The sequence below is a fragment of the Scyliorhinus torazame genome, chromosome 20 (assembly GCF_047496885.1).
Source record: "Scyliorhinus torazame isolate Kashiwa2021f chromosome 20, sScyTor2.1, whole genome shotgun sequence".
Lineage (NCBI taxonomy): Eukaryota > Metazoa > Chordata > Chondrichthyes > Carcharhiniformes > Scyliorhinidae > Scyliorhinus > Scyliorhinus torazame.
The window spans coordinates 25,131,850-25,156,626 of NC_092726.1; the positions used below are offsets into that span (position 1 = coordinate 25,131,850).

The 24,777-nt window shown below is 58.6% G+C and overlaps 1 protein-coding gene across 1 annotated transcript in view; it reads left to right on the plus strand.

Moving 5' to 3' along the window:
• LOC140396990 (rab11 family-interacting protein 1-like) overlaps positions 1–24,777 on the plus strand; it is a 58,421-nt gene that overhangs the window by 14,557 nt on the left and 19,087 nt on the right. Inside the window, 2 exon segments of the mRNA XM_072485999.1 lie at positions 7,627–8,075; positions 11,366–12,224. Coding sequence (XP_072342100.1) covers positions 7,627–8,075; positions 11,366–12,224 — 1,308 coding nt within the window.

Sequence of the window (24,777 nt, forward strand, 5' to 3'; positions counted from 1 at the left end):
TTTAATCTTCCAGTTGCTTCATGGAAATGGAGTATCTGCTCCCGAAGGATTTTTGTGTCCTCACTGTGGTCATTCGGAAACCCCGGAACCTTTGACCAGTTAATTCGCTGACCAGCGTGAATAATTTTGCCCCATCTATCTTTTGCAAAACGCGAAATGCGATCTCTCTCGCCCACGCGCCCTCTCTATCTCTCGCCCGCGCGCCCTCTCTCTCTCTCGCCCGCGCGCCCTCTCTCTCTCTCGCCCGCGCGCCCTCTCTCTCTCTCGCCCGCGCCCTCTCTCTCTCTCGCCCGCGCGCCCTCTCTCTCTCGCCCGCGCGCCCTCTCTCTCTCGCCCGCGCGCCCTCTCTCTCTCGCCCCCGCGCGCCCTCTCTCTCTCTCTCGCCCACGCGCCCTCTCTCTCTCGCCCCCGCGCCCTCTCTCTCTCTCGCCCGCGCGCCCTCTCTCTCGCCCGCGCGCCCTCTCTCTCGCCCCCGCGCCCTCTCTCTCTCGCCCGCGCGCCCTCTCTCAATCACGCGCCCTCTCTCAATCACGCGCCCTCTCTCAATCACGCGCCCTCTCTCAATCACGCGCCCTCTCTCAATCACGCGCCCTCTCTCAATCACGCGCCCTCTCTCAATCACGCGCCCTCTCAATCACGCGCCCTCTCTCGCGCACCCGCGCTCTCTCTCTCGCGCACCCACGCTCTCTCGCTCACCCGTGCTCTCTCTCGCCCGCGCGCCCTCTCTCTCGCCCGCGCGCCCTCTCTCTCTCGCCCGTGCGCCCTCTCTCTCTCGCCCGCGCGCCCTCTCTCTCTCTCGCCCGCGCGCCCTCTCTCTCTCTCGCCCGCGCGCCCTCTCTCTCTCTCTCGCCCGCGCGCCCTCTCTCTCTCGCCCGCGCGCCCTCTCTCTCTCGCCCGCGCGCCCTCTCTCTCTCGCCCGCGCGCCCTCTCTCTCTCGCCCGCGCGCCCTCTCTCTCTCGCCCGCGCGCCCTCTCTCTCTCGCCCGCGCGCCCTCTCTCTCTCGCCCGCGCGCCCTCTCTCAATCACGCGCCCTCTCTCAATCACGCGCCCTCTCTCAATCACGCGCCCTCTCTCAATCACGCGCCCTCTCTCAATCACGCGCCCTCTCTCAATCACGCGCCCTCTCTCAATCACGCGCCCTCTCTCAATCACGCGCCCTCTCTCGCGCACCCGCGCTCTCTCTCTCGCGCACCCACGCTCTCTCTCTCGCGCACCCACGCTCTCTCGCTCACCCGTGCTCTCTCTCGCTCGCGCGCCCTCTCTCGTTCGCGCGCCCTCTCTCTCGATCGAGCGCCCCTCTCTCTCGAACCCCCCTCTCTCTCGAACCCCCCCTCTCTCGAACCCCCCCCTCTCGAACCCCCCCTCTCTCTCTAACCCCCCCTCTCTCTCGAACCCCCCCTCTCTCTCGAACCCCCCCTCTCTCCACCCCCCCCTCTCTCTCGACCCCCCCTCTCTCTCGACCCCCCCCTCTCTCTCGAACCCCCCTCTCTCTCGACCCCCCCTCTCTCTCGACCCCCCCTCTCTCTCGACCCCCCCCTCTCTCTCGACCCCCCCCTCTCACTCGACCCCCCCCTCTCTCTCGACCCCCCCCTCTCTCTCGACCCCCCCCTCTCTCTCGACCCCCCCCTCTCTCTCGACCCCCCCCTCTCTCTCGACCCCTCTTCGCCCTCTCTCGTCCTACCCTCCTCCTGCATTTGCACTCTGGGTCACCTGGTAGTTGAGATGCAACAAATGCAATTTTTTGTTTCTATTGAGGTCAGTTCCCCAGTACTCTCACTTTGCGAGGTTGCAGCTGACCCCGTTAACAGTAAACATTACTTCCCACGTAAAGCAGCAGTGCTAAACCCACCGTATTTCACATCACCGCACGGTCACCTCGGGGTGACCTGTGACAGCCATTATGACATTTATTTCTTAACAGTCTGGCGCTGCAGGAGGTCCGAGTGGGTAACACTCTCATTACTGATCGACTGCACAAGTTTGGAGGGTGTGCTGCCCTGTCCGAGACACTGTGCTTTAGGGGAGACAGTCTGAGGGAGTGCTGCACTGTCTGACTCACCGTGCTTTAGGGGAGACAGTCTGAGGGAGTGCTGCACTGTCTGACACACCGTGCTTTAGGGCAGACAGTCTGAGGGAGTGCTGCACTGTCTGACACACCGTGCTTTCGGGGAGACTGTCTGAGGGAGTGCTGCACTTTCGGAGATACCGTGCTTTAGGGGAGACAGTCTGAGGGAGTCTGCACTGTACGAGACACCGTGCTTTAGGGGAGACAGTCTGAGGGAGTGCTGCACTGTCTGACTCACCGTGCTTTAGGGCAGACAGACTGAGGGAGTGCTGCACTGTCTGACACACCGTGCTTTAGGGCAGACAGACTGAGGGAGTGCTGCACTGTCTGACACACCGTGCTTTAGGGCAGACAGACTGAGGGAGTGCTGCACTGTCTGACACACCGTGCTTTAGGGGAGACAGTCTGAGGGAGTGCTGCACTGTACGAGACACCGTGCTTTAGGGCAGACAGACTGAGGGAGTGCTGCACTGTACGAGACACCGTGCTTTAGGGGAGACAATCTGAGGGAGTTCTGTACTGTCTGACACACCGTGCTTTAGGGCAGACAGTCTGAGGGAGTGCTGCACTGTCTGACACACCGTGCTTTAGGGCAGACAGTCTGAGGGAGTGCTGCACTGCCTGACACACCGTGCTTTAGGGGAGACAGTCTGAGGGAGTGCTGCACTGTCTGACACACCGTGCTTTAGGGGAGACAGTCTGAGGGAGTGCTGCACTGTCTGACACACCGTGCTTTAGGGCGGACAGTCTGAGGGAGTGCTGCACTGTCTCACACACCGTGCTTTAGGGCAGACAGTCTGAGGGAGTGCTGCACTGTCTGACACACCGTGCTTTAGGGGAGACAGTCTGAGGGAGTGCTGCACTGTCTGACACACCGTGCTTTAGGGCAGACAGTCTGAGGGAGTGCTGCACTGTCTGACACACCGTGCTTTAGGGGAGACAGTCTGAGGGAGTGCTGCACTGTCTGACACACCGTGCTTTAGGGCAGACAGACTGAGGGAGTGCTGCACTGTCTGACACACCGTGCTTTAGGGGAGACAGTCTGAGGGAGTGCTGCACTGTCTGACACACCGTGCTTTAGGGGAGACAATCTGAGGGAGTGCTGTACTGTCTGACACACCGTGCTTTAGGGCAGACAGTCTGAGGGAGTGCTGCACTGTCTGACACACAGTGCTTTAGGGGAGACAGTCTGAGGGAGTGCTGCACTGTCTGACACACCGTGCTTTAGGGCAGACAGTCTGAGGGAGTGCTGCACTGTCTGACACACCGTGCTTTAGGGGAGACAGTCTGAGGGAGTGCTGCACTGTCGGACACACCGTGCTTTCGGGGAGACTGTCTGAGGGAGTGCTGCACTTTCGGAGATACCGTGCTTTAGGGGAGACAGTCTGAGGGAGTCTGCACTGTCTGACACACAGTGCTTTAGGGCAGACAGTCTGAGGGAGTGCTGCACTGTCTGACACACAGTGCTTTAGGGGAGACAGTCTGAGGGAGTGCTGCACTGTCTGACACACCGTGCTTTAGGGCAGACAGTCTGAGGGAGTGCTGCACTGTCTGACACACAGTGCTTTAGGGGAGACAGTCTGAGGGAGTGCTGCACTGTCTGACACACCGTGCTTTAGGGCAGACAGTCTGAGGGAGTGCTGCACTGTCTGACACACAGTGCTTTAGGGGAGACAGTCTGAGGGAGTGCTGCACTGTCTGACACACCGTGCTTTAGGGCAGACAGTCTGAGGGAGTGCTGCACTGTCTGACACACCGTGCTTTAGGGCAGACAGTCTGAGGGAGTGCTGCACTGTCTGACACACCGTGCTTTAGGGCAGACAGACTGAGGGAGTGCTGCACTGTCTGACACACCGTGCTTTAGGGCAGACAGTCTGAGGGAGTGCTGCACTGTCTGACACACCGTGCTTTCGGGGAGACTGTCTGAGGGAGTGCTGCACTGTCTGACACACAGTGCTTTAGGGGAGACAGTCTGAGGGAGTGCTGCACTGTCTGACACACAGTGCTTTAGGGGAGACAGTCTGAGGGAGTGCTGCACTGTCTGACACACCGTGCTTTAGGGCAGACAGTCTGAGGGAGTGCTGCACTGTCTGACACACCGTGCTTTAGGGCAGACAGACTGAGGGAGTGCTGCACTGTCTGACACACCGTGCTTTAGGGCAGACAGTCTGAGGGAGTGCTGCACTGTCTGACACACCGTGCTTTCGGGGAGACTGTCTGAGGGAGTGCTGCACTTTCGGAGATACCGTGCTTTAGGGCAGACAGACTGAGGGAGTCTGCACTGTACGAGACACCGTGCTTTATGGGAGACAGTCTGAGGGAGTGCTGCACTGTGTGACACACCGTGCTGTAGGGGAGACAGTCTGAGGGAGTGCTGCACTGTCTGACACACCGTGCTTTAGGGGAGACAGTCTGAGGGAGTGCTGCACTGTCTCACACACCGTGCTTTAGGGGAGACAGTCTGAGGGAGTCTGCACTGTCTGACACACCGTGCTTTAGGGCAGACAGTCTGAGGGAGTGCTGCACTGTCTGACACACCGTGCTTTAGGGCAGACAGTCTGAGGGAGTGCTGCACTGTCTGACACACCGTGCTTTAGGGCAGACAGTCTGAGGGAGTGCTGCACTGTCTGAGACACCGTGCTTTAGGGGAGACAGTCTGAGGGAGTGCTGCACTGTCTGACACACCGTGCTTTAGGGGAGACAGTCTGAGGGAGTGCTGCACTGTCTGAGATACCGTGCTGTAGGGCAGACAGTCTGAGGGAGTGCTGCACTGTCTGACACACCGTGCTTTAGGGCAGACAGTCTGAGGGAGTGCTGCACTGTCTGACACACCGTGCTTTAGGGGAGACAGTCTGAGGGAGTGCTGCACTGTCTGACACACCGTGCTTTAGGGGAGACAGTCTGAGGGAGTGCTGCACTGTCTGAGACACCGTGCTTTAGGGCAGACAGACTGAGGGAGTGCTGCACTGTCTGACACACCGTGCTTTAGGGGAGACAGTCTGAGGGAGTGCTGCACTGTACGAGACACCGTGCTTTAGGGCAGACAGACTGAGGGAGTGCTGCACTGTCTGACACACCGTGCTTTAGGGGAGACAGTCTGAGGGAGTGCTGCACTGTACGAGACACCGTGCTTTAGGGCAGACAGACTGAGGGAGTGCTGCACTGTCTGACACACCGTGCTTTAGGGGAGACAGTCTGAGGGAGTGCTGCACTGTACGAGACACCGTGCTTTAGGGCAGACAGACTGAGGGAGTGCTGCACTGTCTGACACACAGTGCTTTAGGGCAGACAGTCTGAGGGAGTGCTGCACTGTCTGACACACCGTGCTTTAGGGGAGACAGTCTGAGGGAGTGCTGCACTGTCTGACGCACCGTGCTTTAGGGGAGACAGTCTGAGGGAGTGCTGCACTGTCTGACACACCGTGCTTTAGGGGAGACAGTCTGAGGGAGTGCTGCACTGTCGGACACACCGTGCTTTAGGGGAGACAGTCTGAGGGAGTGCTGCACTGTCTGACACACCTTGCTGTAGGGCGGACAGTCTGAGGGAGTGCTGCACTGTCTGACACACCGTGCTTTAGGGCAGACAGACTGAGGGAGTGCTGCACTGTCTGACACACCGTGCTTTAGGGCAGACAGACTGAGGGAGTGCTGCACTGTCTGAGACACCGTGCTTTAGGGCAGACAGTCTGAGGGAGTGCTGCACTGTCTCACACACCGTGCTTTAGGGCAGACAGACTGAGGGAGTGCTGCACTCTCTGACACACCGTGCTTTAGGGCGGACTGTCTGAGGGAGTGCTGCACTGTCTGACACACCGTGCTTTAGGGCAGACAGACTGAGGGAGTGCTGCACTGCCTGACACACCGTGCTTTAGGGCAGACAGTCTGAGGGAGTGCTGCACTGTCTGACACACCGTGCTTTAGGGGAGACAATCTGAGGGAGTGCTGCACTGCCTGACACACCGTGCTTTAGGGGAGACAGTCTGAGGGAGTGCTGCACTGTCTGACACACCGTGCTTTAGGGCGGACTGTCTGAGGGAGTGCTGCACTGTCTGACACACCGTGCTTTAGGGGAGACAGTCTGAGGGAGTGCTGCACTGTCTGACACACCGTGCTTTAGGGCAGACAGTCTGAGGGAGTGCTGCACTGTCTGACACACCGTGCTTTAGGGCAGACTGTCTGCGGGAGTGATGCACTGTCTGACACACCGTGCTTTAGGGGAGACAGTCTGAGGGAGTGCTGCACTGTCTGACACACCGTGCTTTAGGGGAGACAGTCTGAGGGAGTGCTGCACTGCCTGACACACCGTGCTTTAGGGGAGACAGTCTGAGGGAGTGCTCATTTGGATTTGGATTTGTTTGTTGTCACGTGTACCGAGGTACAGTGAAAAGTATTTTTCTGCGTACTGCTCAACAGATCATTAAGTACATGGGAAGAAAAGAAAATACATAATAGGGCAACACAAGGTACACAAGGTAACTACACAATCACCGGCATCGGGTGAAGCATACAGGGGTGTAGTGTTAATGAGGTCAGTCCATAAGAGGGTCATTTAGGAGTCTGGTAACAGCGCGGAAGAAGCTGTTTTTGAGTCTGTCAGTGCGTGTTCTCAGACTTCTGTATCTCCTGCCCGATGGAAGAAGTTGGAATAGTGAGTAAGCCGGGTGGGAGGAGTCTTTGATTATGCTGCCCGCTTTCCCCAGGCAGTGGGAGGTGTAGATGGAGTCAGTGGATGGGAGGCAGGTTTGCGTGATGGACTGGGCTGTGTTCACGACTCTCTGAAGTTTCTTGTGGCCCTGGGCCCGAGCAGTTGCCATACCAGACTGTGATGCAGCCCGATAGAAGGCTTTCTATGGTGCATCTGTAAAAGTTGGTTAGGGTTAATGTGGACATGCCGAATTTCCTTAGTTTCCTGAGGAAGTATAGGCGCTGTTGTGCTTTCTTGGTGGTAGTGTCGATGTGGGTGGACCAGGACAGATTTTTGGAGTTGTGCACCCCTAGGAATTTGAAACTGCTAACCATCTCCACCTCGGCCCCGTTGATGCTGACAGGGGTGTGTACAGTACTTTGCTTCCTGAAGTCAGTGACCAGCTCTTTAGTTTTGCTGGCATTGAGGGAGAGATTGTTGTCGCTGCGCCACTCCACTAGGTTCTCAATCTCCCTCCTGTATTCTGACTCATCGTTATTCATTCGCACATTCTCCCCGTGCCTGCGTGGGTTTCACCCCCACAACCCAAGAATGTGCAGGGTAGGTGGACTAGCCACGCTAAATTGCTCCTTAATTGGAAAAAAAATGCATTGGGTACTCTAGATTTATATAAAATAGTAAGAAAACAGTGTCATTGTCCTCGACAAAGAGGTTGGAGCTTTTATGGTGACCCCTGACTGACCTTGGTTCACTAAACTGTGCCAACTCCGCATTAACTAGCTCATCCATTTTAGTCACATCCCCCTTTTTTTTTTTACTGCCTCCGAATTTCAGGTTGGATGATTTTTTTGCCGGTGGGGGGGCAGGGGTGGTGGGCGAGTTGATTTTCTAATGGTTTTGTCCCCCCCTCTTAACAGGTGGCACAAGCTTTGTTCGAAGAATGGGAAGAAGGAGAAAGAGCGGGGGGAAATCGAGGCCGACATCCGGTTCGTCCGGAACAACATGACGGCCAGCATGTTCGACCTGTCCATGAAGGACAACTCCCGATCGACTCTGGGGCGGCTGAAGGACAAGCTCAAGGGCAAGAAGAAAGGCGGCTTCTCCGATTCGGCGTCCGCCATCGTCCCCAGCATCGGCACCCCGGGTGATAGCGACGATGACGATGCAGTGGCCCCGGTGACCGAGAAGAAGAAGAAATCCAAACTCAAGCGGCTGTTCCCAAAATCCAACCTCCAGCGGACGTCCCTCTCCCAGTCCATGTCCGTCATCCCCACGGCTCCCTCCACTTCCCCGGGAAACCCATCGAAAGCCAAGGACTTTGGCAAGGAAGACTTCACTGAAATAAAACTGCACGACTCCGCTGAAGGTATTTATTTGGCTTCCCGTGTTTGCCGAGTGCCTTTTCCCACCGTGAAATACCGTGGCGCACCACGCCTGTGTCCAGGGGCGGGGTGGGGGGTGTTTCCGCCAAGGATTTGGGTTTTGAATTGCCTGCCTTTGGACACAGGGGTGACGAGACTTTAGGGAGGGAATTCTGGAGCGTCGGACCCAGATGGAGTGGGGATAATCAGACTGGAACAAAGAAATGTACGGCACAGGAATAGGCCCTTCGGCCCTCCAAGCCCGTGCCGACCATGCTGCCCGTCTAAACTAAAATCTTCTACACTTCCTGGGTCCGTATCCCTCTATTCCCATCCTATTCATGTATTTGTCAAGATGCCCCTTAAATGTCACTATCGTCTCTGCTTCCACCACCACCTCCGGCAGCGAGTTCCAGGCACCCACTACCCTCTGTGTAAAAAAAACTTGCCTCGTACATCTCCTCTAAACCTTGCCCCTCGCACCTTAAACCTATGCCCCCTAGTAACTGACCCCTCTACCCTGGGGAAAAGCCTCTGACTATCCACTCTGTCTATGCCCCTCATAATGTTGTAGACCTCTATCAGGTCGCCCCTCAACCTCTGTCGTTCCAGTGAGAACAAACCGAGTTTATTCAACCGCTCCTCATAGCTAATGCCCTCCATACCAGGCAACACCCTGGTAAATCTCTTCTGCACCCTCTCTAAAGCCTCCACATCCTTCTGGTAGTGTGGCGACCAGAATTGAACACTATGCTTCAAGTGTGGCCTAACTAAGGTTCTATACAGCTGCAACATGACTTGCCAATTCTTATACTCAATGCCCCGGCCAATGAAGGCAAGCATGCCGTATGCCTTCTTGACTACCTTCTCCACCTGTGTTGCCCCTTTCAGTGACCTGTGGACCTGTACACCTAGATCTCTCTGACTGTCAATACTCTTGAGGGTTCTACCATTCACTGTATATTCCCTACCTGCATTAGACCTTCCAAAATGCATTACCTCACATTTGTCCGGATTAAACTCCATCTGCCATCTCTCCGCCCAAGTCTTCAAACAATCTAAATCCTGCTGTATCCTCTGACAGTCCTCATCGCTATCCTCAATTCCACCAACCTTTGTGTCGTTTGCAAACTTACTAATCAGACCAGTTACATTTTCCTCCAAATCATTTATATATATTACGAACAGCAAAGGTCCCAGCACTGATCCCTGCGGAACACCAGGAGTCACAGCCGTCCAATCAGAAAAGCACCCTTCCATTGCTACTCTCTGCCTTCTATGACCTAGCCAGTTCTGTATCCACCTTGCCAGCTCACCCCTGATCCCGTGTGACTTCACCTTTTGTACCAGTCTGCCATGAGGGACCTTGTCAAAGGCCTTACTGAAGTCCATATAGACAACATCCACTGCCCTACCTGCATCAATCATCTTTGTGACGTCCTCGAAAAACTCTCAAGTTAGTGAGACACGACCGCCCCTCCACAAAAACTAGGGGTGGGGTGTGCAAGAGGCCAGAACTGGAGAAGCTTGGAGGTTGTCAGTTGGCCTCGGAGGGATGGAGAGGGACGAGGGTGGATTTGAACGTCGGGATGAGAATTTTTGTTTTTTCAACCGAGGCATTGCTGGAATCGTTCTGAATATCTTGAGCATGTAACTTTGAAAGATTTTGGGAAGTCAGGCAGCAGGGGAGGGGGTGGTGGTGGGGGCGCTAATTGGATAATTCTTTCTTTAAAAAGGGCCAACATTGGCTGAATGGCCTCTGACAGGAAGATTGTTGGTGTTTCAAATGGTGCTGAGGTATTTAACGTTCCAGGAAAATCAGCTTTTCCCCCCCCCCCCTAAATTTAGAGTACCCAGTTCATTTTCCCCAATTAAGGGGCAATTTAGCGGGGCCAATCCACCTACGCTGCACATCTTTGGGTTGTGGGGACGAAACCCACGCAGACACGGGGAGAATGTGCAAACTCCACACGGACAGTGACCCGGGGCCGGGATCGAACCTGGGACCTCGGCACCGTGAGGCAGCAGGGCTAACCCACTGCGCCACCGTGCTGCCCCTAGGGAAACCAGCGGAAGGTGTGAACCGTTTTCAGAGGCATTCGTTAACGTGGCATTTTGGCGAGCAGGAGGCGACTCGGGCTGTCAGCTACCAGGCCAAAGGTCTTACTGGATAATTGGTTTGCGATAGGGGAAGTGAGCACATTCTCCCCGGTGAGCGTGTTGATCTTGTCCCTTAGTCCTGGGGGAGTGGGTCGGAGAGGCGTGCTCTCTCTCAATCTTGTTGAAAAGTGCTTGGCTTTACTCCTCCCGCTCTGTGCCCTGCCCTCTCCTGTTTTGCGCTCCGCGACCGGCAGCCTTCAGGATCCTGCCCACCTTGGGGCTGTACCTAATAGGAATCTAGGCCTGTGCGAGTCAGCCGGTTACGGAACTGCTGCCGTGGCCTTGTGAACTCTTATTAAACTGTGGGTTTATCTTTTTTTGCCTAGATGTGCCGTTGCTATGGGCGTTTCCCCCTCCCTTCTACCACTTCACGTATTGTATCTCCCCCCCCCCCCCCCCCCCAGTTCTGGAGACAGCAAGAGAGAACAGGAGACCATTCAGCCCCTCGAGCATGTTCTGCCATAGTGTGTCAGAACTCCACCTCGCCATCTTGAATCTCTTTCTTTAATAAATCAAGAGTGCCCAATTCGTCTTTTCCCAATTAAGGGGCAATTTCGCGTGGCCAATCAGCTTTGGGTTGTGGGGGGGAGACCCACGCAGACATGGGGGGAGAATGTGCAAACTCCACACAGACAGTGACCTGGGGTCGAACCCGGGTCCTCGGTGGCTGGGGAGGTGGCAATGCTAACCACTGCGCCACCATGCCCGCCCTACCTTGCATCTCTTGATCCCCTTGCTCAGCGGAAGTTGTTCCACTCGTGTGTGTGTGTGTGTGTGTGTGTGTGTGTGTGTGTCCAACCCAGTTAAGCGAGTTAAGCAAGTAAAGTCGCCAACATCCCAGATGACCAAAGACTGCTTTCCCCTTTGAGGGGAAACCACACCTCAGGCAAGGGGCAAGGTTGAGTAGGCCGGGCCTTCATGAATAACCTCAGCCCGGTACGGGAATCAAACCCGCAATGCTGGCCTCGCTCTGCATCACCAACCAGCTGAGGTAAACCGCTCTCCCCCCCAACCATGTCACGGTAGCGATCATCCTAACCATTGAACCTCCAGAGTGTGTTTCCTGCTAAAGGTATTAAATGACCGAGAGATTAACTTTTGTCAACCTCTTTATTTTCTTTCTTGTTTTTTGTAGAGGAGATCTCGAACAAGGCCTTGTTTGTACCGAAGGTCATGAGCCACAAGAGGGCGGCCAGTGCTGATACCAAGCAGCTGAACTTCGCCTCGGCCGGGAACCTGAGGAAGGACCCCCTCTCGCTCTTCGGCGGCCTGAAGACCAAGAGTGACCCCATGTCCCAGTCGAACCTCTGCATCAACGGCAGCCACGTCTACACCGAAGAGCCGAGCCAGGCCGCAGCGGCGGCCAAGCCACGCACCGACCCCAGGCCGCTGTACAGCAGTCACTTCTTCCCGTCTGCCGAAGACCTGTCGGGCAGATTCTCCCCCGACGCCCTGGAGCCCGGTGGCCCCCTTTCCCCTTCCCGGACGTCACCGGGAACTAGCCCCGGCGAGCAGGCGCCCAAACCGGCAGCCCCGCCGGAGAACCGGGCATCGGGGAGCGCCAGCGACCTGCCCGACCCCCAGCGAGCGGACCGAGTGAAGGAAGGGACGGACAGCCGGCAAGGCGGCGCTCCGGGAGCGGGGAAGAGAGGGATGGATCAAAAGGCCGAAACCAATAGTGCCTCCGCGACGGGCGGTAGGTCCCTCAACCCCTTCGACAATGACGAGGACAAAATGGCGGCTCATCCCGGGTCAAAGGTCGAGGTGTCAAAGGTCGAGGTGTCAAAGGCCGAAGTGTCAAAGGCCGAGCAGACGCCCAAGAAGGAGGAGACCAAGCGAGGGGGCTTGATGTCTTTCTTCCCCAGAAAGACGGAGGCCGCCAAGGGTCCCGAGGCGAAGGAACCCCGCAACCCCTTCGACGCTCACGGCGAGGAGGCGAAGAGGCCGCCTGGTACGTCGGTGTGGTCCAGCAGGACGGCGGCCATCAAACCCAAGTAAGCTCCGCGGTGCGCTGTCCAAACGGGTCTCGTTTCGGTCTCGAGTCTGCTGGCCATGTCGTTGTGCAAGTAACCTACCGTCCCGTATCCCATCTGGCTGTTGCTGCTCCTTTGTTTGTTTTTCTGTGAGGTATTGATCGAGCAGTGCTCGCAGGGGGGGTGGGGGGAAACCCTGTGATGGAGGAGCTTCAATTGCCCTTCATAGAACAATAGGGCCCGTGAGGCTGCCATTCGATGCATTGCATTGTGGGCAACAAGATGGCGGCTGGGTTATAATGACTGGGAGGAAACGTGGGGCTATTCACTATGGTGGGCAGGACAGCTTTAAGAACAGGGGTGAAAGTTTCACAAGTTGACGGTCGGAGGGATTTGGGTCCACTTGTAAAAGGGAGGCAGGTACAGGAATCGATTTGGGAAGGAAATTGACCTTTATTGCAAAGGGGTCGGAGAAGAGGTCTTGCTACAGTTGTACGGGGGCTTTAATCGGATTGAATGGCACAGCAGGCTCGAGGGGTCATAGCGCCCCCTCTCTCTCTCCTAGTCCGCATGGTAATGTCTGCCTGCGTCTGCTATGGGGGAGAGCTTTAGAACAAAGAACAATACAGCACAGGAACAGGCCCTTCGGCCCTCCAAGCCTGTACCGGTCATGATACCAACCTTTGCCAAAACCCTCAGCACTTCCTTGTGCCGTGTCCCTCTATACCCGTCCTATCCATGTGTTTGTCAAGATGCCTTTTGAACGCCGTTAATGTATCTGCTCCCACAGTCTCCCCTGGCAACGCGTTCCAGTCACTCACCACCCTCTGTGTAAAAAACCTGCCTCGCACATCTCCTCTAAACTTTGCCCCACGGACCTTAAACCTATGCCCCCTGGTGAGTGACCCCTCCACCCTGGGAAAGAGTGCCTGCCCATCCACTCTATCCATGCCCCTCATAATCTTGTAGACCTCTATCAGGTCGCCCCTCAACCTCCGTCTTTCTAATGAAAGCAGTCCGAGTCTATTCAGCCTCTCCACCTAGCGAAGACCCTCCAGACCAGGCAACATCCTGGTTAACCTCCTCTGCACCCTCTCCAAAGCCTCCACAGCCTCCTGGTAGTGTGGCGACCAGATTTGTGCGCAATATTCCAAGTGCGGCCGTACCAAGGTTCTATACTACTGCAGCACGACTTGCCAGTTTACTGCTCGACCTGTCGCTCTGTCCCCTTCCTCCACCGTTGTGTTGTTGTAAATTCCCTGTGACATTTCCCACGTGTTGCAGGATGATCTCTCTCTAGATGGGTGGGACCACGCTCGGGTTCACGTGCTTTGATTGGTTGACAAAAGCCATGGATCAACTCAAAATAAAATGTTGCTGCCGATTATTTTTCGATCAGTAACGTGATACACTGATTAGAAAATTGTCACCACTTGGAACACGGACGGAGACCATTCGGCCCATCGTCTGTGCTGCCTCTTGGGAAGAACAAACGTGCTTGGTTTCCCACCCTTCCCGCATTGAGAGTTCCTCTGCCTCGAGTACCTGTCCAACTCTCTCTTCAAATGATTTATGGGATTAGCTCCCGCCATCTTTTCAGGTGGAACATTCCAGAATCCCAACAGTTCCCTCTCAGTGAAAGTCGACTCCTGGCCTTGTTTTCATTCTGTGACCCACTCACCAGAGAGAATAACTTTCCCCAATATCGACTCCATCAAAACCCCTCATCACCTTGGAAAAGCCTCTATTCTGTCACCTTTTAAACTACTCTGTTCCACGTTGAACTGTCCTGGCTTTGCAAATCCCTCCACCGATCTGGAGACCCTCATCCCTGGGAATGTTGCAGTAAACCTCCTCTGTACTCCCTCTCTCTCCCTCTCTCTCTGTGCTCACTCTCTTTCTCCCCCTCTCTCTCTCTCTGCACTCCGCCTCTCTCTCTCTGCACTCCCCCTCTCTCTCTGAACTCCCCCTCTCTCTCTCCCTCTCACTCTCTCTGCACTCCCCCTCTCTCTCTGCAGCCCCCCTCTCTCTCTGCAGTCCCCCTCTCTCTCTGCAGTCCCCCTCTCTCTCTGCAGTCCCCCTCTCTCTCTGCAGTCCCCCTCTCGCTCTGCAGTCCCCCTCTCGCTCTGCAGTCCTCCTCTCTCTCTGCAGTCCCCCTCTCTCTCTGCAGTCCCCCTCTCTCTCTGCAGTCCCCCTCTCTCTCTGCAGTCCCCCTCTCTCTCTGCAGTCCCCCTCTCTCTCTGCAGTCCCCCTCTCTCTCTGCAGTCCCCCTCTCTCTCTGCAGTCCCCCTCTCTCTCTGCAGTCCCCCCCTCTCTCTGCAGTCCCCCTCTCTCTCTGCAGTCCCCCTCTCTCTCTGCAGTCCCCCTCTCTGCAGTCCCCCTCTCTCTCTGCAGTCCCCCTCTCTCCCTCTGCACTCCCTCTCTCTCTCTGCACTCCCTCTCTCTCTGCACTCCCTCTCTCTGCACTCCCTCTCTCTCTCTGCACTCCCTCTCTCTCTCTGCACTCCCTCTCTCTCTCTGCACTCCCCCTCTCTCTCTGTAGTCCCCCCTCTCTCTGTACTCCCCCCCCCCCCTCTCTCTCTGTACTCCCCCTCTCTCTCTGTACTCCCCCTCTCTCTCTGTACTCCCCCTCTCTCTCTGTACTCCCCCTCTCTCTCTGTACTCCCCCCTCTCTCTCTGTACTCCCCCCTCTCTCTCTGTACTCCCGCTCACTCTCTGTACTCCCCCCTCTCTCTCCCGGTACTCCCCCCTCTCTCTCTCTGTACTCCCCCCTCTCTCTCTCTGTACTCCCCCCTCTCTCTCTCTGTACTCCCCCCTCTCTCTCTGTACTCCCCCCTCTCTCTCTCTGTACTCCCCCCTCTCTCTCTCTGTACTCCCCCTCTCTCTCTCTGTATTCCCCCCTCTCTCTCTGTACTCCCGCTCGCTCTTTGCACTCCCCCCTCTCTCTCTCCACTCCCTCTCTCTCTCTGCCCCCCTCTCTCTCCACTCCCTCTCTCTCTCTGCCCCCCTCTCTCTGCACTCCCTCTCTCTCTCTGCCCCCCTCTCTCTGCACTCCCTCTCTCTCTCTGCCCCCTCTCTCTGCACTCCCTCTCTCTCTGCCCCCCTCTCTCTGCACCCTCTCTCTCTCTGCCCCCCATCTCTCTGCACTCCCCCTCTCTCTCTGCACTCCCCCTCTCTCTGCACTCCCTTTCTCTCTCTACACTCCCCCCCTCTCTCTCTCTGCACTCCCCCACTCTCTCTCTGCACTCCCCCACTCTCTCTCTGCACTCCCCCACTCTCTCTCTGCACACCCCCACTCTCTCTCTGCACTCCCCCACTCTCTCTCTGCACTCCCCCACTCTCTCTCTGCACTCCCCCACTCTCTCTCTGAACTCCCCCACTCTCTCTCTGCACTCCCCCACTCTATCTCCGCACTCCCCCACTCTCTCTGCACTCCCCCACTCTCTCTGCACTCCCCCTCTCTCTCTGCACTCCCCCTCTCTTTCTGCACTCCCCCTCTCTCTCTGCACTCCCCCTCTCTCTCTGCACTCCCCCTCTCTCTCTGCACTCCCCCTCTCTCTCTGCACTCCCCCTCTCTCTCTGCACTCCCCCTCTCTCTCTGCACTCCCCCTCTCTCTCTGCAGTCCCCCTCTCTCTCTGCAGTCCCCCTCTCTCTCTGCAGTCCCCCTCTCTCTCTGCAGTCCCCCTCTCTCTCTGCAGTCCCCCTCTCTCTCTGCAGTCCCCCTCTCTCTCTGCAGTCCCCCTCTCTCTCTGCAGGCCCCCTCTCTCTCTGCAGTCCCCCCCTCTCCCTCTGCACTCCCTCTCTCCCTCTGCACTCCCTCTCTCCCTCTGCACTCCCTCTCTCCCTCTGCACTCCCTCTCTCCCTCTGCACTCCCTCTCTCTCTCTGCACTCCCTCTCTCTCTCTGCAGTCCCTCTCTCTCTCTGCACTCCCTCTCTCTCTCTGCACTCCCTCTCTCTCTCTCTGCACTCCCTCTCTCTCTCTGCACTCCATCTCTCTCTCTCTCTGCACTCCCTCTCTCTCTCTCTGCACTCCCTCTCTCTCTCTGCACTCCCTCTCTCTCTCTGCACTCCCTCTCTCTCTCTGCACTCCCTCTCTCTCTGCACACCCTCTCTCTCTGCACACCCTCTCTCTCTGCACTCCCCCTCTCTCTCTGCACTCCCCCTCTCTCTCTGCACTCCCCCCTCTCTGTACTCCCCCCTCTCTCTCTGTACTCCCGCTCGCACTCTGCACTCCCCCCTCTCTCTCTCCACTCCCTCTCTCTCTGCCCCCCTCTCTCTCCACTCCCTCTCTCTCTCTGCCCCCCTCTCTCTGCACTCCCTCTCTCTCTCTTCCCCCCATCTCTCTGCACTCCCCCTCTCTCTCTGCACTCCCCCTCTCTCTGCACTCCCTCTCTCTCTCTACACTCCCCCCTCTCTCTCTGCACTCCCCCCCTCTCTCTCTGCACTCCCCCACTCTCTCTCTGCACTCCCCCACTCTCTCTCTGCACTCCCCCACTCTCTCTCTGCACTCCCCCACTCTCTCTCTGCACTCCCCCACTCTCTCTCTGAACTCCCCCACTCTCTCTCTGCACTCCCCCACTCTATCTCCGCACTCCCCCACTCTCTCTGCACTCCCCCACTCTCTCTGCACTCCCCCTCTCTCTCTGCACTCCCCCTCTCTTTCTGCACTCCCCCTCTCTCTCTGCACTCCCCCTCTCTCTCTGCACTCCCCCTCTCTCTCTGCACTCCCCCTCTCTCTCTGCACTCCCCCTCTCTCTCTGCACTCCCCCTCTCTCTCTGCACTCCCCCTCTCTCTCTGCACTCCCCCTCTCTCTCTGCAGTCCCCCTCTCTCTCTGCAGTCCCCCTCTCTCTCTGCAGTCCCCCTCTCTCTCTGCAGTCCCCCTCTCTCTCTGCAGTCCCCCTCTCTCTCTGCAGTCCCCCTCTCTCTCTGCAGTCCCCCTCTCTCTCTGCAGTCCCCCTCTCTCTCTGCAGGCCCCCTCTCTCTCTGCAGTCCCCCCCTCTCCCTCTGCACTCCCTCTCTCCCTCTGCACTCCCTCTCTCCCTCTGCACTCCCTCTCTCCCTCTGCACTCCCTCTCTCCCTCTGCACTCCCTCTCTCCCTCTGCACTCCCTCTCTCCCTCTGCACTCCCTCTCTCTCTCTGCACTCCCTCTCTCTCTCTGCAGTCCCTCTCTCTCTCTGCACTCCCTCTCTCTCTCTGCACTCCCTCTCTCTCTCTCTGCACTCCCTCTCTCTCTCTGCACTCCATCTCTCTCTCTCTCTGCACTCCCTCTCTCTCTCTCTGCACTCCCTCTCTCTCTCTGCACTCCCTCTCTCTCTCTGCACTCCCTCTCTCTCTCTGCACTCCCTCTCTCTCTGCACACCCTCTCTCTCTGCACTCCCCCTCTCTCTCTGCACTCCCCCTCTCTCTCTGCACTCCCCCCTCTCTGTACTCCCCCCTCTCTCTCTGTACTCCCGCTCGCACTCTGCACTCCCCCCTCTCTCTCTCCACTCCCTCTCTCTCTGCCCCCCTCTCTCTCCACTCCCTCTCTCTCTCTGCCCCCCTCTCTCTGCACTCCCTCTCTCTCTCTTCCCCCCATCTCTCTGCACTCCCCCTCTCTCTCTGCACTCCCCCTCTCTCTGCACTCCCTCTCTCTCTCTACACTCCCCCCTCTCTCTCTGCACTCCCCCCCTCTCTCTCTGCACTCCCCCACTCTCTCTCTGCACTCCCCCACTCTCTCTCTGCACTCCCCCACTCTCTCTCTGCACTCCCCCACTCTCTCTCTGCACTCCCCCACTCTCTCTCTGCACTCCCCCACTCTCTCTCCACACTCCCCCACTCTCTCTGCACTCCCTCTCTCTCTCTGCACTCCCTCTCTCTCTCTGCACTCCCCCTCTCTCTCTGCACTCCCCCTCTCTCTCTGCACTCCTCCTCTCTCTCTGCACTCCCCCTCTCTCTCTGCACTCCCCCTCTCTCTCTGCACTCCCCCTCTCTCTCTGCACTCCCCCTCTCTCTCTGCACTCCCCCTCTCTCTCTGCACTCCCCCCCTCTCTCTCTCTGCACTCCCTCTCTCTCTCTGCACTCCCTCTCTCTCTCTGCACTCCCTCTCTCTCTCTGCACTCCCCCCCCCCTCTCTCTGCACTCCCCCCCCTGCACTCCCCCTCTCCCTCTCTGCAGCCCCCCTCTCCCTCTCTGCAGCCCCCCACTCTATCTCCACACTCCCCCACTCTCTCTGCACTCCCCCACTCTCTCTGCACTCCCCCTCTCTCTCTGCAGTCCCCCTCTCTCTCTGCAGTCCCCCTCTCTCTCTGCAGTCCCCCTCTCTCTCTGTAGTCCCCCTCTCTCTCTGTAGTCCCCCTCTCTCTCTGCAGTCCCCCTCTCTCTCTGCAGTCCCCCTCTCTCTCTGCAGTCCCCCTCTCTCTCTGCAGTCCCCCTCTCTCTCTGCAGTCCCCCTCTCTCTCTGCAGTCCCCCTCTCTCTCTGCAGTCCCCCTCTCTCTCTGCAGTCCCCCTCTCTCTGCAGTCCCCCTCTCTCTCTGCAGTCCCCCTCTCTCCCTCTGCACTCCCTCTCTCCCTCTGCACTCCCTCTCTCCCTCTGCACTCCCTCTCTCCCTCTGCACTCCCTCTCTCCCTCTGCACTCCCTCTCTCCCTCTGCACTCCCTCTCTCCCTCTGCACTCCCTCTCTCCCTCTGCACTCCCTCTCTCCCTCTGCACTCCCTCTCTCCCTCTGCAGTCCCTCTCTCCCTCTGCACTCCCTCTCTCCCTCTGCACTCCCTCTCTCCCTCTGCACTCCCTCTCTCCCTCTGCACTCCCTCTCTCTCTCTGCACTCCCTCTCTCTCTCTGCACTCCCTCTCTCTCTCTGCACTCCCTCTCTCTCTCTCTGCACTCCCTCTCTCTCTCTGCACTCCCTCTCTCTCTCTGCACTCCCTCTCTCTCTCTGCACTCCCTCTCTCTCTGCACTCCCTCTCTCTCTGCACTCCCTCTCTCTCTCTGCACTCCCTCTCTCTCTCTCTGCACTCCCTCTCTCACTCTGCACTCCCTCTCACTCTGCACTCCCTCTCTCTCTGCACTCCCTCTCTCTCTGCACCCCCTCTCTCTCTGCACTCCCCCTCTCTCTCTGCACTCCCCCTCTCTCTCTGCACTCCCCCTCTCTCTCTGCACTCCCCCTCTCTCTCTGTACTCCCCCCTCTCCCCCCTCTCTCTCTGTACTCCCCCCTCTCTCTCTGTACTCCCCCCTCTCTCTCTGTACTCCCCCTCTCTCTCTGTACTCCCGCTCGCACTCTGCACTCCCCCCTCTCTCTCTCCACTCCCTCTCTCTCTGCCCCCCTCTCTCTCCACTCCCTCTCTCTCTCTGCCCCCCTCTCTCTGCACTCCCTCTCTCTCTCTTCCCCCCATCTCTCTGCACTCCCCCTCTCTCTCTGCACTCCCCCTCTCTCTGCACTCCCCCACTCTCTCTCTGCACTCCCCCACTCTCTCTCTGCACTCCCCCACTCTCTCTCTGCACTCCCCCACTCTCTCTCTGCACTCCCCCACTCTCTCTCTGCACTCCCCCACTCTCTCTCTGCACTCCCCCACTCTCTCTCCACACTCCCCCACTCTCTCTCCACACTCCCCCACTCTCTCTGCACTCCCCCTCTCTCTATGCACTCCCCCTCTCTCTCTGCACTCCCCCTCTCTCTCTGCACTCCCCCTCTCTCTCTGCACTCCCCCCGTCTCTCTCTCTGTACTCCCTCTCTCGCTCTGCACTCCCCCCCCCTGCACACTAGCTCTCCCTCTCTGCAGCCCCCCTCTCTCTGCACTCCCCCCTCTCTCTCTGCACTCCCCCTCTCTCTCTCTGCACTCCCCCTCTCTCTGCGCTCCCCCTCTCTCTCTCTGCGCTCCCCCTCTCTCTCTCTGCGCTCCCCCCTCTCTCTCTCTGCGCTCCCCCTCTCTCTCTCTGCGCTCCCCCTCTCTCTCTCTGCACTCCCCCTCTCTCTCTCTGCACTCCCCTCTCTCTCTGTGCACTCCCCCTCTCTCTCTCTGCACTCCCCCTCTCTCTCTCTGCACTCCCCCTCTCTCTCTCTGCACTCCCCCTCTCTCTCTCTGCACTCCCCTCTCTCTCTGTGCACTCCCCCTCTCTCTCTCTGCACTCCCCCTCTCTCTCTCTGCACTCCCCCCCTCTCTCTCTGCACTCACCCTCTCTCTCTGTGCACTCCCCCCCACTCTCTCTCTGCACTCCCCCACTCTCTCTCTGCACTCCCCCACTCTCTCTCTGCACTCCCCCACTCTCTCTCTGCACTCCCCCACTCTCTCTCTGCACTCCCCCACTCTCTCTCCACACTCCCCCACTCTCTCTCCACACTCCCCCACTCTCTCTGCACTCCCCCTCTCTCTATGCACTCCCCCTCTCTCTCTGCACTCCCCCTCTCTCTCTGCACTCCCCCCGTCTCTCTCTCTGTACTCCCTCTCTCGCTCTGCACTCCCCCCCCTGCACACTAGCTCTCCCTCTCTGCAGCCCCCCTCTCTCTGCACTCCCCCCTCTCTCTCTGCACTCCCCCTCTCTCTCTCTGCACTCCCCCTCTCTCTGCGCTCCCCCTCTCTCTCTCTGCGCTCCCCCTCTCTCTCTCTGCGCTCCCCCTCTCTCTCTCTGCGCTCCCCCTCTCTCTCTCTGCGCTCCCCCTCTCTCTCTCTGCACTCCCCCTCTCTCTCTCTGCACTCCCCTCTCTCTCTGTGCACTCCCCCTCTCTCTCTCTGCACTCCCCCTCTCTCTCTCTGCACTCCCCCTCTCTCTCTCTGCACTCCCCCTCTCTCTCTCTGCACTCCCCTCTCTCTCTGTGCACTCCCCCTCTCTCTCTCTGCACTCCCCCTCTCTCTCTCTGCACTCCCCCCCTCTCTCTCTGCACTCACCCTCTCTCTCTGTGCACTCCCCCCCTCTCTCTCTCTGCACTCCCCCCCTCTCTCTCTGCACTCCCCCTCTCTCTCTCTGCACTCCCCCTCTCTCTCTCTGCACTCCCCCTCTCTCTCTCTGCACTCCCCCTCTCTCTCTCTGCACTCCCCCTCTCTCTCTCTGCACTCCCCCTCTCTCTCTCTGCACTCCACCTCTCTCTTTCTGCACTCCCCCTCTCTCTCTCTGCACCCCCTCTCTCTCTGCACTCCCCCTCTCTCTCTGCACTCCCCCTCTCTCTCTGCACTCCCCCTCTCTCTCTGCACTCCCCCTCTCTCTCTGTACTCCCCCCTCTCCCCCCTCTCTCTCTGTACTCCCCCCTCTCTCTCTGTACTCCCCCCTCTCTCTCTGTACTCCCCCTCTCTCTCTGTACTCCCGCTCGCACTCTGCACTCCCCCCTCTCTCTCTCCACTCCCTCTCTCTCTGCCCCCCTCTCTCTCCACTCCCTCTCTCTCTCTGCCCCCCTCTCTCTGCACTCCCTCTCTCTCTCTTCCCCCCATCTCTCTGCACTCCCCCTCTCTCTCTGCACTCCCCCTCTCTCTGCACTCCCCCACTCTCTCTCTGCACTCCCCCACTCTCTCTCTGCACTCCCCCACTCTCTCTCTGCACTCCCCCACTCTCTCTCTGCACTCCCCCACTCTCTCTCTGCACTCCCCCACTCTCTCTCTGCACTCCCCCACTCTCTCTCTGCACTCCCCCACTCTCTCTCCACACTCCCCCACTCTCTCTGCACTCCCCCTCTCTCTATGCACTCCCCCTCTCTCTCTGCACTCCCCCTCTCTCTCTGCACTCCCCCCCCTCTCTCTCTCTGTACTCCCTCTCTCGCTCTGCACTCCCCCCCCCTGCACACTAGCTCTCCCTCTCTGCAGCCCCTCTCTCTCTGCACTCCCCCCTCTCTCTCTGCACTCCCCCCTCTCTCTCTGCACTCCCCCTCTCTCTCTGCACTCCCCCTCTCTCTCTCTGCACTCCCCCTCTCTCTGCGCTCCCCCTCTCTCTCTCTGCGCTCCCCCTCTCTCTCTCTGCGCTCCCCCTCTCTCTCTCTGCGCTCCCCCTCTCTCTCTCTGCACTCCCCCTCTCTCTCTCTGCACTCCCCTCTCTCTCTGTGCACTCCCCCTCTCTCTCTCTGCACTCCCCCTCTCTCTCTCTGCACTCCCCCTCTCTCTCTCTGCACTCCCCCTCTCTCTCTCTGCACTCCCCTCTCTCTCTGTGCACTCCCCCTCTCTCTCTCTGCACTCCCCCTCTCTCTCTCTGCACTCCCCCCCTCTCTCTCTGCACTCACCCTCTCTCTCTCTGCAGTCCCTCTCTCTCTCTGCACTCCCCCTCTCTCTCTCTGCACTCCCTCTCTCTCTCTGCGCTCCCCCTCTCTCTGCACTCCCCCTCTCTCTCCACTCCCTCTCTCTCTCTGCCCCCCTCTCTCTGCACTCCCTCTCTCTCTCTTCCCCCCCCATCTCTCTGCACTCCCCCTCTCTCTCTGCACTCCCCCTCTCTCTGCACTCCCTCTCTCTCTCTGTACTCCACCCTCTCTCTCTGTACTCCCGTTCGCTCTCTGCATTCCCCCCCCTCTCTCTCCACTCCCTCTCTCTCTCTGCACTCCCCCTCTCTCTCTCTGCACTCCCCCTCTCTCTCTCTGCACTCCCCCTCTCTCTCTCTGCACTCCCCCTCTCTCTCTCTGCACTCCCCCTCTCTCTCTCTGCACTCCCCCTCTCTCTCTGTGCACCCCCCCTCTCTCTCTCTGCACTCCCTCTCTCTCTGCACTCCCCCTCTCTCTGCGCTCCCCCTCTCTCTGCACTCCCCCTCTCTCTCTCTGCACTCCCCCTCTCTCTCTATGCACTCCCCCTCTCTGCACTCCCCTCTCTCTCTCTGTACTCCCCCTCTCTCTCTCTGCACGCCCCCCTCTCTCTCTCTGCACGCCCCCCTCTCTCTCTCTGCACGCCCCCTCTCTCTCTCTGCACTCCCCCCTCTCTCTCTGCACTCCCTCTCTCTCTGCACTCCCCTCTCTCTCTGCACTCCCCCTCTCTCTCTGCACTCCCCCTCTCTCTCTGCACTCCCCCTCTCTCTCTGCAGTCCCCCTCTCTCTCTGCAGTCCCTCTCTCTCTGCAGTCCCCCTCTCTCTCTGCAGTCCCCCTCACTCTCTGCAGCCCCCCTCTCTCTCTGCAGTCCCCCTCTCTCTCTGCAGTCCCCCTCTCTCTCTCTCTGCAGTCCCCCTCTCTCTCTCTCTGCAGTCCCTCTCTCTCTCTGCACTCCCCCTCTCGCTCTCTGCACTCCCTCTCTCTCTGCACTCCCCCTCTCTCTCTCTGCACTCCCCCTCTCTATCTGCACTCCTCCTCTCTCTCTGCACTCCTCCTCTCTCTCTGCAGTCCCCCTCTCTCTCTGCAGTCCCCCTCTCTCTCTGCAGTCCCCCTCTCTCTCTGCAGTCCCCCTCTCTCTCTGCAGTCCCCCTCTCTCTCTGCAGTCCCCCTCTCTCTCTGCAGTCCCCCTCTCTCTCTGCAGTCCCCCTCTCTCTCTGCAGCCCCCCTCTCTCTCTCTGCACTCCCTCTCTCTCTCTGCGCTCCCCCTCTCTCTGCACTCCCCCTCTCTCTCCACTCCCTCTCTCTCTCTCTCTGCCCCCCTCTCTCTGCACTCCCTCTCTCTCTCTTCCCCCCCCATCTCTCTGCACTCCCCCTCTCTCTCTGCACTCCCCCTCTCTCTCTGCACTCCCCCTCTCTCTGCACTCCCTCTCTCTCTCTGTACTCTCCCTCTCTCTCTCTGTACAACACCCTCTCTCTCTGTACTCCCGTTCGCTCTCTGCACTCCCCCCTCTCTCTCTCCACTCCCTCTCACTCTCTGCCCCCCTCTCTCTCCACTCCCTCTCTCTCTCTGCAGTCCCTCTCTCTCTCTGCACTCCCCCTCTCTCTCTCTGCACTCCCTCTCTCTCTCTGCGCTCCCCCTCTCTCTGCACTCCCCCTCTCTCTCCACTCCCTCTCTCTCTCTGCCCCCCTCTCTCTGCACTCCCTCTCTCTCTCTTCCCCCCCCATCTCTCTGCACTCCCCCTCTCTCTCTGCACTCCCCCTCTCTCTGCACTCCCTCTCTCTCTCTGTACTCCACCCTCTCTCTCTGTACTCCCGTTCGCTCTCTGCATTCCCCCCCCTCTCTCTCCACTCCCTCTCTCTCTCTGCCCCCCTCTCTCTCCACTCCCTCTCTCTCTCTGCAGTCCCTCTCTCTCTCTGCAGTCCCTCTCTCTCTCTGCAGTCCCTTTCTCTCTCTGCACTCCCCCTCTCTCTCTCTCTGCACTCCCTCTCTCTCTCTGCGCTCCCCCTCTCTCTGCACTCCCCCTCTCTCTCCACTCCCTCTCTCTCTCTGCCCCCCTCTCTCTGCACTCCCTCTCTCTCTCTTCCCCCCCCATCTCTCTGCACTCCCCCTCTCTCTCTGCACTCCCCCTCTCTCTGCACTCCCTCTCTCTCTCTGTACTCTCCCTCTCTCTCTCTGTACTACACCCTCATTCTCTGTACTCCCGTTCGCTCTCTGCACTCCCCCCTCTCTCTCTCCACTCCCTCTCTCTCTCTGCCCCCCTCTCTCTCCACTCCCTCTCTCTCTCTGCCCCCCTCTCTCTGCACTCCCTCTCTCTCTCTTCCCCCCCATCTCTCCGCACTCCCCCACTCTCTCTGCACTCCCTCTCTCTCTCTGCACTCCC